Source organism: Mastigoproctus giganteus, chromosome 11 (assembly GCF_048544385.1).
Source record: "Mastigoproctus giganteus isolate SK-2022 chromosome 11, ASM4854438v1, whole genome shotgun sequence".
Lineage (NCBI taxonomy): Eukaryota > Metazoa > Arthropoda > Arachnida > Uropygi > Thelyphonidae > Mastigoproctus > Mastigoproctus giganteus.
In genome coordinates, this window is record NC_143585.1 from 107,395,453 (window position 1) to 107,414,050 (window position 18,598).

The 18,598-nt window shown below is 38.0% G+C and overlaps 1 protein-coding gene across 1 annotated transcript in view; it reads left to right on the forward strand.

The window, feature by feature from the left end:
* The first annotated feature begins 4,951 nt into the window (after positions 1-4,951).
* Positions 4,952-18,598, forward strand: part of LOC150078338 (lipase maturation factor 1-like) — a 69,573-nt gene continuing 55,926 nt past the window's right edge. Inside the window, 1 exon segment of the mRNA XM_090384184.1 lies at positions 4,952-5,420. Within this exon segment, the coding sequence (XP_090240310.1) occupies positions 5,225-5,420 (196 nt within the window). The 5' untranslated portion in view covers positions 4,952-5,224.

Genomic DNA, 18,598 nt, shown 5'->3' on the forward strand with positions numbered 1-18,598 from the left:
TTATTATGGTAGAAAATAAACCTAATACTTATTTCTTAGTTTCGCTCTACTATAAGAGTAATTTCTTCAAAGTCTAGAGTATTTATGCAAAGTTATTTATTTCTTACTACTGGGACATTCAGTGCTGAAAGTAAACCAGTACTGCGTACCGGTAAAAATATCTGATTACTTTTCCAATAAAATATACAACTTTTTAAAATGTATTGTTATAAACCGTTAGGTCCTGTGAGGCTATATCAAAAAAATTTGGAAGCGTATTGGTAAGAATAATAATCTACTTTCAGCATTGAAGATATTTTTTGTTTTGGTCTACACAGCTCCAGTTTATCCCCCCCCCCCCCCTACTGTCTTTTCGATTGGAGTGGAGGATTTTCTTTGAAGTGGGGGATAGTGTGCCAGTGCACTCTGTTTTGTAGGTTTTCTTGATATTACTTCTTTTTTTTTTCTCTCTTCAAGGGTCCGTGTCGGTTTTCAAACTAGGTGTATGAAATGGAAACGGGGAGAACTGAAACACATTTATCCACTTCGCTTTGACATTAAACTGGGACATGGGCATGCTTGTCTATCTTAGTAGCGACTGTTAAAACTTTAGAATATGGTGCTGCGTATTCTAAAGCAGTTTGATTGACAAATGTCAATCAATCAAACTGCCATTACTGGAGCCACCGCAAGTAAACTTTGTGACAAATTTCTGTTTTATTATTATTATTATTAGCCATATGGTGCAAGGAATTCGAGGCTTATGCTGCACCAGGCAAAAAAAAAAATTTTCTGAATTACCCAGAGAGAGAGAGAGAGGGGAATCATCAAGAAAACAAGAATGATGATATCCAGCTCAGGACCCTGGGTGTGCCAAGCCCATATTCACCAGATGTGAGCCCCCGGGGTTTAACCTAAAAGAAGGCTCCGTAGCCGAGTGATCAGGGGCGGGAGTGCAGTAGCACACGCTCTTTGAGTAGAGCGGGGTTCCAGCCCCTGACTACTAAATATGGTCGATCTGACATACCTAGTATGGCAGATTATGGTCCTCATTTCCCTCAACATCAATTGTTGAGGCGGCTTCCATCCTGCAGTGGATTGATAATGGCTACCGTTTACCTTTAAATTAATAATGTTAAGTAACCTAACATTATTTATCAATATTAAATTTCCTAAATGCTTAATTGAAAAAGAATTACTGATTATCTATTTTTTTTTTCGGAAGCTAATAGTTGTCTTAAGATTTGGATTTTAATTGCTCATAACTATCCATATGGCACGTGTCGCTCTTTCTAAAATTTTAGGTAGCCTTACTTTATTAAATGAGATTACATGACCGAAAATGGGAGAGAAAAAATAATAATAATAAAAGTGGTAGCTGTCGGTAATGATCAATAGAAACCGATGAGAGGCGAATATCATACAATGAGATTGGAAACTATTGACCTGAAAGTTAGGGGAAGGTTTTATGCAGCATGAAAACAGTTGTTTAGTCAACTTTTGCCGAAACAATCTTATTAATAGTAGTTAGTATCCCAGAGTAGCTGGAAAAAGCATATTTAATCCACAATGTAACTGAAATCAGGATTCATTTAAGCGCTGTCAGAGCTTGGGGCGATGCACAGTTTTTGGGCTCCTTGGTAGCCAGAATGCAGCTGAGACTGCTAGCCTTCCCCCCCCCCACACCTTAAATTGGATGTTGGCTGTAAAATAGCAGAAATCAATACTATTGAAATTCGAATAGCAAAAAAAATCTATAAAAATAAAGAAATATTACATGCACTGTTTTCTAATTTCCTTGGTTGCGGTGCGCGATCAGAGATTTCACATCAGAGCCATAAAAACTCTCTCCATACCGCACTATAATTTAGTCCGTACAATTACCAAATTTTTCTGTTAAAACACGTTGTCTATTGTTATTCGGAACAACTTTGATAAACAGACTTTTCCTACTTCATATGTGCTGTATATTGCTTGAAGAAATACAGAAAGGAACAGCAAAATTAAAAGAAAAGAAGACCACCACTAAAATGGATATTTCTCGATATCCACCGGAGATGGATATCGAGACGGCATATTTATAAGCCAAGAAATCCTAATAATTTTTTAACGTGTTTTTAAAATTATTGTATTTATACTCCTGGACGACCATATATAGACATACCACCACCGAAAGTCACCAGCGGACGCAGTCTGTTTTTTAAAGGCGTAAAGAGGTGATTTTTGAATCACCTTTGTTTAAAATAATCATAAGTGTATAACAAAATAATGTATATTATTGATTTTTCCGAATCTCACTGGAGATATAGTGAAGAATGTTCTGTATAGTAGAAAGTGATCTACTTTACAAATAACAAAATCATTGATAACAGAATTAGACGAAAAGTAGGTCGCTAATAATGTAGCTTAATCTTTAGGCGAAGCTACATTATTAGCGACCTACTTTTCGAGCTTTGATTGATTAATAATTGTTGCAAGCTTTAGTATGTAGGCAAGCCTACATACTAATATATGTTACATTCTTAACTTAGCCAGCCTTAGCGTATTTATTGGAAAACCAGGGTTTAAATAAAGGACGGGATTTTATTCCGACAAAAATTTCACTGACACGATCTAGGCAAACATTAAGCTCAGAAGATTTAAAACAATAATCCAATCAAACAGATTATCCCATTTCACTTTCTTGTAAAGCTAAAGTACACTGGTTGAGAATGGCCCTCAGACAGAGTTCCACTGGAGAAGGGGTCACCCACAAGTTGTGATCTGAAATTCTTAGAGAGCCTTTAACACTGGCCGTGTACTCTGAACAACTGTTGTCAGGAAAAAGTGCGTAGGGGCCTTGGCTTCTTGCTCATCTGGGTCCATGTAAGTAGATAATTAAGAAAAATAAATATGCGTACCTTATTGTTCGATTTATGAGCTTCAGCGCTCCCTAAAATCTGATTCTGTGTACCTCCCCACTTATTGTTCTTGTACTATCAGTTCCTGCAGGCGCCTCCGTAGCCAGGTGGGCAGGAGCACACGCTTCTTGGTTTGACGGGGTTCGAGCCCGTGACCACCAAATACGGAGGATGCGGAAAAGTCAGGGAATGACCACTGCATATCTCCGGAGCAATATGGCCTTAGTTGCTAAAGCTCCTAAAAACCAAACAACAACAACTGGATGGTCATAGTTCAAACAGTAATCTGTTTGTTGGCTTTAGAGAATAAAATATTATTTATTAACACTGCCACGTCCTCTATTTCATCGCCGACCACTGTATTAAAATAATATTAAATTACATTTTAATTTTATTCTTTAAAGTGCACTATTGGCCGCCTGTGTGCATGCATGTACTGCACACTTACCAGAACCGGCCCTGTACACTGTTAACTGACCTTATCGGTTCGGACACAAACTGAATAGATCTCTATGTGTAGAGAGTGTCACTACCCTCTTGCAATTAGAGAAAATGGCCTAAAGAGATTCGATTCCAGAGAGAATCGAATAAAGATGATCTCTGTGCATTTCTTTTTCTTTGTTTCTGCTTGCCTACCCAACATAATTTCCTAGTTTTTCGGTCTCAGTGTTGCATGAGTTTTTATTCTTGAGCGAAAGATGTTTGCATCCGGCAACAGAAGAACTAATAGAATGTAATGGCGTACAGACAAAACATATTCTTGGAAAATGCACAACGAACCCAATCGTCGTGTTCTGAATGCAGGACTCACCCAACACTTAGTAACCAAGGCTACCAAGCTGTGAGCAAACGATTACCCAAGAACTACGATCGGCCGTGTTGTATAGATCTGTTAACTGCTTTATACGTCTACTTGCATTTTGTGATTTACAAAGTGGTTGTATTAAACAGGCAAGCCACGCCGTGACTGATAAAAGTTTATATTAGATGTTAAGATCGTCAACAATCTAAAGCTTCTGCTTTAGATTGTTGACGATCTTAACATCTAATATAAACTTTTATCAGTTTTATCATATATTTTTTCACTTTATCACTTTTATCATATAAAAATATGGGTATAACAAAGATGCCAGAAGAAACATTGCACGTGTGAAAAACCCAAAATGTCTGCAGAGATATCTCTCTCTGTCAGCTCAAGGTTCATAATAAAACAGCAGTGAACTCTGTATGAATTTTTAGTTTGTCACACTTAAGTTTTTTCTGGTACATGCGCTGTACCAATATTTCTGCTTAAGTTTGGAGGCTGTGTTACATTTAATAAGAATTTTTGATACTCGATCACAGAGTTATTCAAGTTATGCTTTAAGTACTGTGATATTACCCTTCTGTATGAAGGGTACATACCTCGGCTCGACTACCACATCTTTCTCTTAAACCCAATTCTTTCACTGGCAGTGGAGAATTATTTTGGGTAAAAATTCATATCTTGGTACCTCTCCATACTTCGACTAAAAGTCAGGGAGAAGGCAGTGATTGGCAGGTGCCACTCATTGTTCCCCCCCCGTAGGTTGACATGCCTGGGTTTTTTTTTTTTTTTTTTTGATTTGGTAGTTGTTGGCGCATCGGCTTCTGTGGCCATAATGCACCTCCCAAGGTTTTTGCAGTACTTTGATCCAAGCCCGCGACCTTTGGGTTGCCGGGTAGGTACTTTACCCGGTCGGCTGCCTAGGGTGTTTATCCCCCAAATTGTTGTGTCAGAGAAAGAGGAAATGGAAACAACGAAAAGTTATATCCCCAGACATTATTCTTATTCGTAGACACGTATTGTGTTTCTTAGAAGTTTGGCTTTCATATATGGTAGAGATTGTTAGAATATTATAAGTGAAGCTTTTTTTGTTACAATCACTCCGTTCTACAGCCACGCCCACTGCGCGTAGTGGTACCCAAATAATAGATTTTATCCCTATTTTGTTCTTTTTAATGAAAAAAAAAAAAAAAAAAAGATATTATTGTGACCAGGTGGCCGGCATTTTCATTTCCGGAAATGGGCAAAACTGACGGATCTAGTCGATAATAAAGATGCATCGTAGACTACTACAGAACTGATATGTACCTGCAGCGTATATTTCATTGGTTGAAATATGAAAAACCGATTGAATCCAGGTGACTTTTAAGGCACTATCAACCAACATAATAGCGTAGTTGCCCCGCCACAACTCTCAGGCATGTGTCAGACAAGTCTGTCTTACTGCGCAGAGTAGTACTCTCTGCCTTACTGTGCTACTGATGGCTTGTTAGATATTACGTAATAGAGTATTAAAATCGGTGTGTCTGGCGTGAAAGAGATGGCATCTCTTAGTTGCCCAAATTCTCCGTCTGATCTTCGAAAGAGACGTAATTTTGAAGACTTTGATAGTGATAGAGGGAAGCATGTTGTATCAGAGAAAGAGGAAACTGAAACAACGAAAAGTTATATTCCCAGACCTGGTACCTATTGGTTGACACGTATCGTGTTTCTTAGAAGTTTGGCTTTCATATATGGTAGGGATTGTTAGAGTATTATAATTAGTTTTTTTGTTATTATCGCTGCATATGGAATTAAATTTAATATTGTTGAAAATGCAGTAAACAAAGCCAGGTATTCCTTTACTTTACCGATCTGACATTTTTTCCCAGCAACCCTTGCGCATCAGCTCCTATCAATGATTTACCGGTGGACTGACTGTTATGAAAATGTAATGTAATGTGTTATTCGGAACTTGAACGGCTCTATGGTCGCCGATAATGTAAGCATGTGTGTAAAATGAGACGGCTGACAGTTGTCTTCTTCGTTCGTGCGATATAATGCAAATTTACCCACTGTGAAAATTTGTTGAGGTCGAAGACAAAAAAATGACATTTTCAAAAGGTATAAATCTAAAAGCATGTTATTTTTTTCAACTTTCCGTTGCTAGTATAGTGTGTTAGCTGTCTGACGGCACCAGGGGTTTCCCCATCTCCGCGTTGTATACTCTGTGGAGACCAGAGAAATTTTAGTGTGTGAGTGGAGAATGTTCTGTTGTTCTTCTGATCATTTAACTTTGCCACGAGGAGGCAGGTCAGGCCAGGCGCCCAGTAGATTTTTTTAAGTACCCTGGCAAGCCCTCTGTTGCTAGTATGATGTTTGACAGGTGCCACTTTGTTTATTTATTTATTTTTTTAATTTGTAAATGAAATCAAATCGTTCCATCTACTTTTGGTTGCCAAATATTTTCTAACTGGTTATACAATACTTTCTCTTTTCATGTTGTTATACTGTGAATTGCGAGATTAATTTTTATTGATTTTTTTTTTTTATTGTTTGGCTTTTGGCAGACTCCAGGAGAGTAAAAGCATCTATTGCTCTTCTAGGCAATTCTGTTTTCTATGTGATATCTGTGAGGCACAAAAAAGATGTTTTATCTAAGGGGTGGCTCCTAGAACATCAGTTAAGCTCCACCTCGTATCTCTGGGAAGAACCAGTACCACTGTAAAAAGGGCCAGATATGCGAGTAGAATACAAGGTCAAGGTGTGCATGTTTTATTGCGGTCTTTGGGGTTTCCCCTATGTACTGCTGTAGCATCTGAAAAGGCATAATGCCAAGTGTGTGTAAGTATGTGTACTGTTGTGTTGAGTGCCGGCACCTGGTGACTTCTCAGCCAGGGGACACTAGATCCCGACTCCTAACCTTGGCCATGAGGAGGTGTGCTAGAGTCCATTATCCATCTGAGACACTTACTGGGGCTACCTGGGAGCCCTGAATTTTCAAAGAAAGGAAACAGCAAAATAGAAGGAATATTATGAGAAATGGTAAGGTAGGAAAGGGATGAAAGGAAGAGGCATCCCTGAAAAGAAGAAAATAGAAGTATAGAGAAAGTACTAGTGGACAATACAAAATATATAATTAATTATATACATAACTATCATCAAAGTTTCTTGTGATGACCGCCTAACTGGTTAAAACGAAGTGCCTCTTCATTAGCCTGATGAAGAGGTACTTCGCTTCGAAAGCTACTACAGTATATATTTTAAATATTTTTATCTTATTGTATTTTAACGCTTTTATTTTATTTCAGTTTTATCTTATGTATATATTATATTTTTATTTTAATAAATTTATTTTAACCAGTTAGTTGGTTGTCACAAGAAACTTTGATGATATAATGCAACCCGACGCACAAGGCCTGTTTTCTAATATGTACATAACTATATACAATTACACTGAAGCTGCTAAGTTAGCAAAGCCCAAGAACAAGTTTTAACTTAAAACCAGAAACATCCAGCTGCCCACTTGCAGCTGCGATAAAAATTTTTTTAACAACCTATTAATCATTGCAACACTCTTCCATATACATAATTGACTACAGCCAAGACCAATATACAAAACTAACCAAATTACAGTCCACGATCAAACCACAAATATAATTCCAGTCGAAGTTCTAAAATTTATTTGAATATACACCTATAGTGCAAGCCAAAATGTGTCCTGCCATACTAGAACTGGGACCACGGTGATAAAAAAAAAAAAACCCAACCCATTGATCTTATGATCAACTTCACCCTTATTCAACAACACACATCAACAATTCACCACCATCATACACTATGGCAGCGGTTCCCAACTGGTGGTTCGTGAAAGTGTTCCAGGGAGTTTGCACTAAAAATTCTGTAATGTCGTCTGCTTAGGTTTACATAGGTATATTATTCTAAACTACAAAATGTAACTAATGATAAACAATAGAGTAAAAGTAAAGGAAAGTAAATAAATCTGTTTTCCATACTAGATTTTTTTTTCATTCTCAAGGATCATTGTTATGTATAGGTACTTTTTTTTTAGAACCTGTAGTAATTAGTACCATGATGGGTTGAATTTTGAAAAGATGAAAGAAGATACTTGTTTACACTGGACTTGAACTTCTGTAGATAGTAATTTTCAGGAAATACTTATGAAGGAAGGTTGTTCCAGAAAACTGAAGATAAATGAGGCAGAAGAAAAATTGGTTCTGTGAGTGTGAACTTGGACAGTAAAAGGATGTTGACTGGTTGCAGCACATGTTCGGACTGCTTTGAAAGAAAGAAAGCGGGAATTATAGAAGCCAATTCAGGAGAACGGTGCCCATGCAAGTATCTATAGAAAAGGCATGCAACAGAAACTCTGTTAGAGACGAGACATTAATTAACCTAACTGCCCTCTTTTGAATGGAATCTAGAAGCCTGAGAGAGGTTTTGCGGGCACCACACCAGATGTGGGAACAATATTCTATGGTACGGCAGATTTGCGATTTGTACAGAGTGAACAGCTGTTTGGAAGAAAAGTAATGCCGATAGTGAAAGAGAAAACCCAGTTTTTAAATGCAGAGGAAACAGTATTTGTAATGTGCTTTATGCCAAGAGAGATTAGAAGTCAGGGTAATCTCCAAGATCTTGCCTAGAAATTGGAGCGTCATTGAAGATAAGCACAAGACCAGAAGAATCCTTTTTGCGATATATAAGACATGACTGAGTTTTAGAAGGATTGAAATTAAGTTATCTTTGCCCCACTGGAGACTTACCCGAAGGTCAGCATTTAAGAATTTTCCAGTGGATACTCGAGAAGTTGAAGCTGTTTGAGCAGGGCAAGTTTTTCAAACTGGAAGGTGGAATGCAATTGCAATGTGCTATCATCAGCAAAACTACGGATAGAATTTCCGGATAATGGAAGAAGGTCATTAATATAAAAGAGTGGGAGAAAGAACTGAACCTTGGAGGACACCAGCATTCATGGAGAAGTTACAAGACAGAGAGCTGTCTACCCTCACCCGCAGTGAGCGGTCAGAGAGAAAACTGGATATTCAGTTACAAAGAACAGCTACAAAACCATAAGATGGAAGCTTATTTAAAAGACTTATGCCAAGCACGATCAACAGCCTTTGAAATGTAAAGAGCAATGGCTTGAATTTCACCTAACTTTTCCATTGAATTTGTCCATAGATGGGTAACATAAGCCAAAATATCTCCAGTGGAACGACTCTAACGGAATCCATACTGGCAATCGTTAATCAGATGAAAGATTTCCAGATACTGTCGTTTAAAGTTGGCGGTTAATTGATTTCTCCATTACTTTGGAAAGAGTAGAAGTAATTGCAATGGGACGATAATTGGATGGAAGGATTTGTAACCCTTTTTAGGAACTGGCTGGATATGAGCAAATTTCCAAGTAGAAGGGAAAAAACCCTTTGGAATAAGAAAGTGAAAAAAGATGACACAAAACAGGAGTAAGTTCAGGGGCACAGGTTTTGAGAACAATTGGAGAAATACCACCAGGACCTGGAGCTTTCTTAGCATCAGATTCATCAAAATCTTTCTGATGTCCTCTGGACCGAAGGCCACAGGAGGCATTGAATGGAGTGTACTGGGAATGGTTTGAGGTGATTTACCAAGATTATCACTACATGAGTTGGAAGAAAAATAGGATGCTAGCAGGTCAGCTTTATTCTTGGTTGAAGTGGTGATAGAATCATCTGGATTAGACAGAGATGGGCAAAAATGCCACCAATAGCTTTGGCAAGACCAAAATGCTCAGTTACCATTTGGCCAAGAAGCAGGTTTTCTACTCTTAGCCTGTTCTAAACCCATTTGGACTGATTCATAACTACTCTAGAAAGTACAGTATAAATAATATTTAATAATAATTTTTATTATTACGCAATGTTGCTTATAAAAACGTAGTACTGGAAATATTTTATAATAAAAATTTCTAGTACAATCCGGTGATCAATGATGGGTCAAAAAATGTTGAGAACTGCTGCACTATGGGATATAACTAAACATAAACCATATACACCAAAATATAAGTTATCTACAATATATACACAGTGGGATAATAACGTGACTGTTATTATTAATTGTCGCCAAATGAAAAGTTTAAACTGCAAAACAGTTCCAACCAACTTTCAAATTCAAAGGAAACTCAAGATGGTGTCAACGACAATATCTTGAGTTTCCTTTGTTCTCTTCCTACGTTGAAAAACACTGTCAGCAAAACTTGCCAAACCAAGGTAGTTCTGATTTTCAAGGATTTTGGTAGGTCACATTCATCATATATATGCAAGTCAACAGTTGAAGCTCATATCTGAAATCTACATAATAATTACATTCAAAATTAGATGCTGCGCAGTCTCCGGAAAGCCACATTTGCACATCAGAGAGACATCCAAAGAAAATAACTTTGAGTTTAAACTGCCATGTCCGGCGTAAGTAGAGACAAGTGTCTGATCTTGCCATAGAGCTTTGGTTTCGTTGGCAGAAGAGCTAACAAAAATACAGAGGTTCACATTGCATTTGTCAGATGCCATGCAAGCTTTTCAGTTTCAATCCGGTGATCAATGATTGAAAATAATAATAAAACTTGTTATTGGTTTCTCTTATTTTATTTTTGTTTGATATATTTTTTAATTCACTTTAGCAAATCATAATTAACAGATCACTGTTTTCAACTCAGTGAAAAAGCTAAAATTAATTTTTTTTATAATTAAAACAAAAAAGAACTGACTCCATGCGAGAGTTTGTTAAATTGTGGAAGAAATTGAGAAGAAATTGAGAGAAGTTTAGCGAGATGGTGAAAGATGGATCAAAATTATTATACTTTTTGATTTATACAGTACTTGCTCTGTTTCTTAATTAAAAAGATGTAATTTGAACATAACTGACTTACTTTCTACACTAAATTTTTGCAGTGGGTAAATGTGTGTTGCATTGCATCACCCAAGCAAAAAAGATAACTGCTGTCATTAGCCTCAATTAGTGGCAGTTTGGTTCATGACAGTTCAGTGTCATACTCGCAGAACTGTCTAATCACCAAATTGTCTTATGGTGATATGTAACGTATCACTTATGGTGATATGTAACGTTTCAAGAAAAGGGTGAACAGAAAGTGGACATGGAAGAGTCCAAATGGATTAACAACTAATGAAATCGACTTCATCCTCACTAATAGAAGATATATTGTGAATGATGTTACCGTCCTGAATAAGGTAAATGTTGGAAGTGATCACAGAATGGTAAGATGTACACTTGATATAGATGTAGGAAAGGAAAGGAAAAAACTGACTCGAGTAAATAATACAAAGGTCTTTGAAATAGCAGAGGAGGAGAAAAAGCAGTATGTACTGGAACTTAAGAACAAGTTTGAGCTTCTGCAGACTGCTCAGGACGAAGATATCGACGAGGAATATTACAACTTTCTGAAAGTGATAAAGCCCAAGAAACCTATAGGGAAACAGAAATCCAAAGAAGAAAAAATTAGTCAAGAAACACTTGTCATGATGAACCAAAAACGACAAATGAAGAGCAAGAAAAACACTGACAGGGAGAAAATTGAGTATACTGAGTTATGCAAAGCCATTAGAAAGAGACTCAGAGAGGACATAAGAAGTTTTAACACAAGAAAAGTAGAACAAGCATTAAGGGAAAACAAAGGATTTAAATCAGCAGCCATGAGCAGTAATACAGAAAGACAAATGATACTGAAACTGAAGAATAGCGATGGTGTACTTATAAACAGCAGAGAAGGCATAATTCAAATAGCAGAAGACTACTATAGAGAATTATACAAGGAGCGAGGGAATGATACCAGCAGTGGGGAAGATGGATTGCAAAGTAGCAACACATACGACATACCCGATATTCTTCCTGATGACGTAGAACATGCAATGAAGAAAATGAAGAATCGGAAAGCCCCGGGGGAAGATGAAGTTACTGTAGAGTTGTTAAAATTGGGAGGAAGAGACATAACACAAAAACTGGCAAGGCTCTTCACAAAGTGCATTAGAAAAGGTGTGATGCCTAAGCAGTGGAATAATGCAATCATAGTTTTGCTGCATAAGAAAGGAGATAAATCAGAAATTGGAAATTATAGACCAATTAGCTTGTTATCCCATATCTACAAGTTGTTCACAAGGGTCATTATTAACAGATTAGAAAGAATACTTGATGAGAATCAACCGAAAGAGCAAGCTGGCTTTAGGACAGGATTCTCAACTATGGATCGCCTTCACGTAATATCACAGCTAATGGAGAAAGCAAATGAATATAAAACACCATTATGCCTAGCATTTGTGGATTATGAAAAGGCATTTGACTCCATACAGCATAAGGCAATGTTTCGGGCACTGGAAAGACAAGGCATAGATACTCCATATATTATGATTTTGAAGAAAATATATGAGAGTGCTACATCCTTTATTAGACTAGACAAGGACAGTAGCAAATTTAAAATCAAGAAAGGAGTTCGACAAGGAGACACAATATCTCCGAAGCTGTTTACTGCTGCCCTTGAGGAAGCTTTCAGAAGATTAGACTGGTCGCAGAAAGGAGTCAATGTGAACGGAGAGTACCTAAACCATTTACGATTTGCAGATGACATTGTGGTCATAAGCCACAATCCCAAAGAATTAGAGGAAAATCTTAATCAGTTAGTAAGGATTTTGGACTAAAGATGAATATGGCTAAAACAAAAGTAATGATGAACAAGTATGCCACGGAAAGGGAAATAATGATTGAAGGAGCAGTAATTGAAAAGGTGGAGTCATATACTTATCTGGGACAAGTTATTAGCTGTAATAATGATAAATGGCTGGAAGTCAAGAGAAGAATAAATTTTGGATGGATAGCATTCAGGAAATATAGTCACATACTGAAGAGCAATATCCCAGTTTGTCTGAAACGTAAAATAATGAATCAATGTATACTCCCCACCATGACTTATGGAAGTGAAACTTGGGCACTCACCAAAAGAATGGAAGAGAAGCTAAGAACTACACAGCGAAGAATGGAACGAATTATATTGGGAATCAGACTGTTAAATAAGAAGAGAAAGACATGGATTAGGCAGCAAACTCAAGTAAAGGACATTCTTATCAAAACTGAAGAACTAAAATGGTCTTGGGCAGGACACATAGCTCGAAGACATGATGACAGATGGACTAAGAAAATAACAGAATGGTACCCAAGAGGAGCTAGAAGAAAACCTGGAAGACAAAGGCGGAGATGGATAGATGAAATTCATGAGTTTTTGAGTAGTAAATGGATGGCCAGTGCTCAAAACAGAAGGAACTGGAAAGTTGCTGGAGAGGCCTTCATCCTGCAGTGGATTGAAAATGGCTGATGATGATGAACGTATCACTATATAAGAATTCGGTGTGTGTGTGCACAATTCCATGCATCACATAAAGACCAGAAATCAACATACTCAAACATCGATACCCTAATTTCTTATATGGTCTCCGTACTTATACCTTTTCGCTAGCATGATGGTTAGGATAACTACCTTGCTATGCCATTTGAAAGAGGATGTGGCTAAATTTTTATGGGTAGGTGCATAATCCCCCCCCCTTTCCACCATGCACTGGGTAATTTAGGTTTTTTTATCAAGCAAATAAGGCAAACCGAGAATGCAATAAATGCAATTTAAAATTCTATTATATATAGACTCCTTGTGGCCTTAACTGTTTGGTGCAAGAATAAACACCCTTTTAATCCCCTGTGATGAAAAAAAAGGGTCTTCTGACTTACCGACCCTTAAATTAAGGGCTCTGGGGAAAATGTCTCTTTGGCTACCTTGCTTTTCCTTAGGGGAATACAGACTTCAATTTTGGCCTCCACAATGTCCAGGGGGAGCTTACTTGCCTGCTTTTGGCACTCCTCCCCACAACCTATCTACAGTATTATATTACCATTTATTATACTAGTAAAGCACAACTTACATAAGTGAAAGTAAAGTGTGAAAATGTTTCTTCTTGTTTCCTGGTTATTAACCTGTTGGTACTATTTTATAGGATCTTCTAAAAAAAGTAGAATGTGCATTAAAAAACAAAGTGCAAAAATGTCAAGAACTGTACTGTGGTCACTAAAATAACCATTTAAAGTGTGGCATTTTTGGTTTTACTTTCTCTTTATACTGAATTTTCTGTGAGAGTATTTGTCATATGATGGAGTGCCAATGTTGTTGTAGACAGCAAATTGTTATGCACTTAACTGTTGTACAATTTTGTGCCAAACTGAAGTGGCCCCAAAGCTACCATTCTGCCTGGTCCACTATCAAATCAGGTGGGGTGAAACTGTATTGTTAAAAGTATAGATGGATGCCAAAAGAATTGGTGACTTTGGTGGTAGGGAAGAAACATGCACAAGATGGTTATCAATTGTCAGGGGAACCTGAATCCTACAATAAATATAAATTAATTTGTAATAAAGTTACTTAGGGGTTTAGGTGTACTAAGCAGACTATGAGAATTCCTTAGCTGAGAGTGCAAAATGTAGCAAAAAATCTTTGTTAGCAGTAAAAGGAAAGGAATCAAAAGTATTGGCTCATTTGTTATCTATGATAATATCAGTGATTCTGAATTGGTTGCTGATAAGCTGAATAAATATTTTGCTGCCAGGTATGTTGAAGGATTAGGGAAAGATTAGAAATCCTTAGTGACGCACTATGGCCATAGTTGCCGATGCACCTAATAAATCCCTAAACAAACAGAAATCTTTAGGATTAGATATAATACAGGGTCCTCTGCACAGTAATGATATCAGTGGAATGGTTGAGTGGGAGAAGATGGAGTGGTAATCAGTGGACACACTGCTCTTCATGGACTAATGTTATTAGTGGAATCCTCCAGGGTTCAGTGTTGGGCACATTGTTGTTTTCTATTTTTCATCAATGATATTAAAGGTATATCTGGCTTAATGTCCAAATTTGCAGATGATACAAAGGTTGACAGGATGGATAATTATTGGTAATCAGGGTAAGCTACTGTAAGATATACTAGAAAAATTGGGCAAATGGCAGTTGAAGTTTGACAAATGCAAAGTGCTGCACATGGATAGCAGAAATCCCAGAACAACCCACGAACTATGTAGGTTATTCTGGTTATATACTTAGGGTAGTGGAAAATGAAAAAGCTTGAAGGGAAGGTAATTGTGCATTCAGATATGAAATTCTCTGAGCAGGACAGCTCATAGAGTTTTGGCAATGATATACAGGAAGTTTGCTAGCAGGGATAAGGAGGTGTTTATCCCTTTGCAAAGGCACTGGTCAGGCCACACCTTGAGTACTGTGTACAGGGCTGGGGGGTCTCATTTTCGGAAGGATGTAGAGCTGCTGAAACAATTACAGAGAAGGGCATCATGAATGGTGAGGGAAACAAAGGGTGCTCTTATCAAGAATGACTTCAGTTCTGCAAATTGTAGCATCTGGAGACTAGGTACCTGCAAGATGATCTTGACGGTTTGGGCAAGCTCAATGCTGATGAGATTCTATCTCTTGCTGAGACTATGCACATGAGGGGGTATGAAAGGACAGTTGCCTTTAGCTAGCAAGTTGTTGTGGAAGTTGATAGCTTAAATAAATTCAAGGAATAACTAGACAAACTACTGGAGGGAATAGATAGGTGAAATGTTTTTTTTTTTTTTTTTTTTTTTGGCTGATGCTGTATAAGCTTGCTTTCTTGCATCATATACCACTTTTTAATGCTAAATGTTAAGTATTACCAGATATCATTACCATCATATAGGTTTAACCTTGTTAATATGTGAATGTTCCTAACATTTGGGGGGGGGGTGAAATCACATGTGACTTGCAGGCCACTGGTTTCACATGCTTGCTGTATATTATTTACAGAACTCAATGAATTTTCTTACACCCATAAAGCTTCACAAGAACATGGTATTTATGTTATGTAATTGTACTGTCATGTGTTGAAGCTTGTAAAAGCTACCATTGTGGAATGCAATTGAGGAAGGTTGGTTTCAGAATAGATGTGTGGAAGTTTTCCCTTAGTCAATGGGTGGTTGATTGATGGAACAAACTTCTGTCTGGTGTGGAAGTGGATAGCTTGAATAAATTGGAGGAAGAACCAGACAAACTATTGGCGTGGATTGATGTGATTTTTTTTTTTTTTGCTGTTGCTGTATAAGTTGCTTTCTTGCATCATTTGTCATCATTAATACTAATACTATACACCCGACAAGACAAAATCGGTGCTGCTAAAAGGTACGCTAGACTTAAGGAGACCACCACAAATTAAGATTGAGAACAAAACAGTTAAGCTGTGCAAACAGATTAAATACCTAGGAATAATCCTGGACAGAAAATTAAATTTCAAGCCACACCTAGAATATATTAAACAAAAGATAAGAAGATATGCGGCCCTCGTCGCTAGAGTCACTCGCAGGGACTGGGGACTCAGACGTACTACCCTGTCTCTGTACTACAAAGCTCTCTTCATCCCTGCCATCACATATGGCTCCCCTGTCTGGTACACGAGGGCAGCACTAGAAGTGAATAAACGGATCCTCAAAACCATTCAGAGGACCATCCTCCTTACCATGTCTAGAGCAATTAGAACGACTAGCATGGCTGCCCTCCAAGTCCTGGTAGGAGTTCTGCCCCTGGATCTCGAAGCTATCCACTATGCTTGATGGCAAGATGGTCTGCTCTACCATCTTGCCAGAAACACGTCGGCTACAATGTATAACATCACTAATGACTGCAACTATGAGAAGAAAAGAATCACCGACCACCTCATCCAGATTTGGCAGAGGTGATGGAGCAACACAGAAAAAGGTGCAGTGACTAGAAGATTTCTCCCCACTGTCACCAAGCTGTACCCTAAGGTGCCAGCGTGGTTTCACCTTGGTCGAAATACCACCCTTCTCCTTACAGGACATGGCCCGTTTAAAGCTAAACTTCACCAACTTGGCATCATAAATAACGCGGACTGTCCCTGTGGCAACCCGTAGTCCTGGAGACACTTAATGTTTGAGTGCGATTTGTATGACGACCTACGACCATGCCTAATAATGGCAATCCAATATATCCCAGACTGTTAGACACTCAAGAGGACTACAAGGCACTCGGTCAATATGCCCAGGATCTATTTTCTAGAAGGAAAACAATGATAGAAATACACCAAAGGCAACCCGACTAGAAAGAATGCAGGAGGTCAAACAAGAAAGAAAAAAAAAAAAACTCGCCATACGACAGAAAGACAAGACTTTAGGATGATTTGGATGGCCTACTGTCGATCCAAAACTGCACTCCCTTATGCGTTTTTTTTTGGTGAGGGGAGTATTTGCTCGCCTCCCCATATTTTCACTGTCGTAGGGCATGGGCATGCCCCACTGAAAATGGGGGGTCACCTTCCTATCCAACCCCTCTTCTTCCTATTTCATCCCCCCCTCCCTCCCATCACTTTCTCTTGTACAGTGACTGGCCCACATGTCCAAATTTAAATCACATCAAATTTTGCCCGACCTTTTAGGCTCTCTAGAAATAGTTCTTTCAGCGTAAAACCCCACGCAGCGCTTTCTAAATGCAATTTTACTTAAATCAACAGCGATAGCTCCAACCTTTATTTTAGGTCCTAGTCACCGAAATCCCAGGAAAGTAAGTGGCAGGACCTGCCAGAGTATAATTAGTCTCTTGGTATACCTGGCTGGCGTCCCCATCGCTAGGTATGGTAACATCTGGTCCCACTGGGGGCCGGCGGCCAACAGGCAGGATGAACAATGGGCACAACAAACTACATACCACATGACCCATACATTATTTTTAAACCTCTGGCATAGACAGGGTACTGTCACTCGATACATAGAACATACGTGGAGATGGGAGAAATCCCTGGAGCCGCCAGACCCTCAACATACCTGTACTATTCAAGGAATTAGTGTTGCTTTCTGAAGGGAAGATCATGTCTGGATAATCTGATTAGCTACTGTCAGGTTGTCAAAAGAATTGGATGCAAATAATAACTCACATCATTTACTTAGATTTCAGTAAAGCTTTTGATACCAATTACATATGAACAATTACTCCACAGATTGGAACAGTGTGACATCAACCCATATTCTACTGCTGTCTCCTGGTACATATAATGTAATGATTACATCAAATTTTGAATATTGTATACAGATTTGGAAATCACATTTTCTAAAATAGTGTTTAAAAAAGGATTTAGTAAATTAAATGCTGAGGCATGTTTGCATCTAGTTATTGTGACATATACACAGATCATAAATTTACATTGAGAGTAGAAGAGATGTCTGAAAATTTCCCTTTGGTCACAGAGTGATTGACTATGGAATAAACTCCCAAGTCTTGTGTTTAGAGGTCGATAAGTTTACCTAAATTTAAGATTGAAAGAGATGAATAAAGGATAGTGATATTGGCTGCCCCCCCTTTTTTTGTCTGCTCATGCTACATAATGCTTTCTTCATCATTTTGTCAACATTAATGCTAATTAACCCATTAGTAGACTTCGGCACCATGTTAATAAGTCTTGCATGGTCTGCCTAAAGCTAAAAATACTGCATTAAAACTATATTTAATTGCTGGATTTCTATTTTATTATTATTAGCTATATGGTGCAAGGAAGCCTGAGGCTTATGCTGCACCAACCAAAAAAAATTCCTTAGAGAGAGAGGGGGAAATCATCAAGAAAGAGAAGAATGATGATATCCAGCTCAGGACCTTGGGTGTGCCATGCCCATGTGAACCCCTGGGGTGATTTTTTTTGTCCAATTTTACTGAAATATGGGATTCCCTCATAATTATGGAACATATAAATAGGATAACAATGCAACCTACTTAAAAAGCTGAATGAGTACCAACTCAAATTATTATGCAAATTAAATCTGAACGGTAGTTATAATTATAGTGCATCACTTC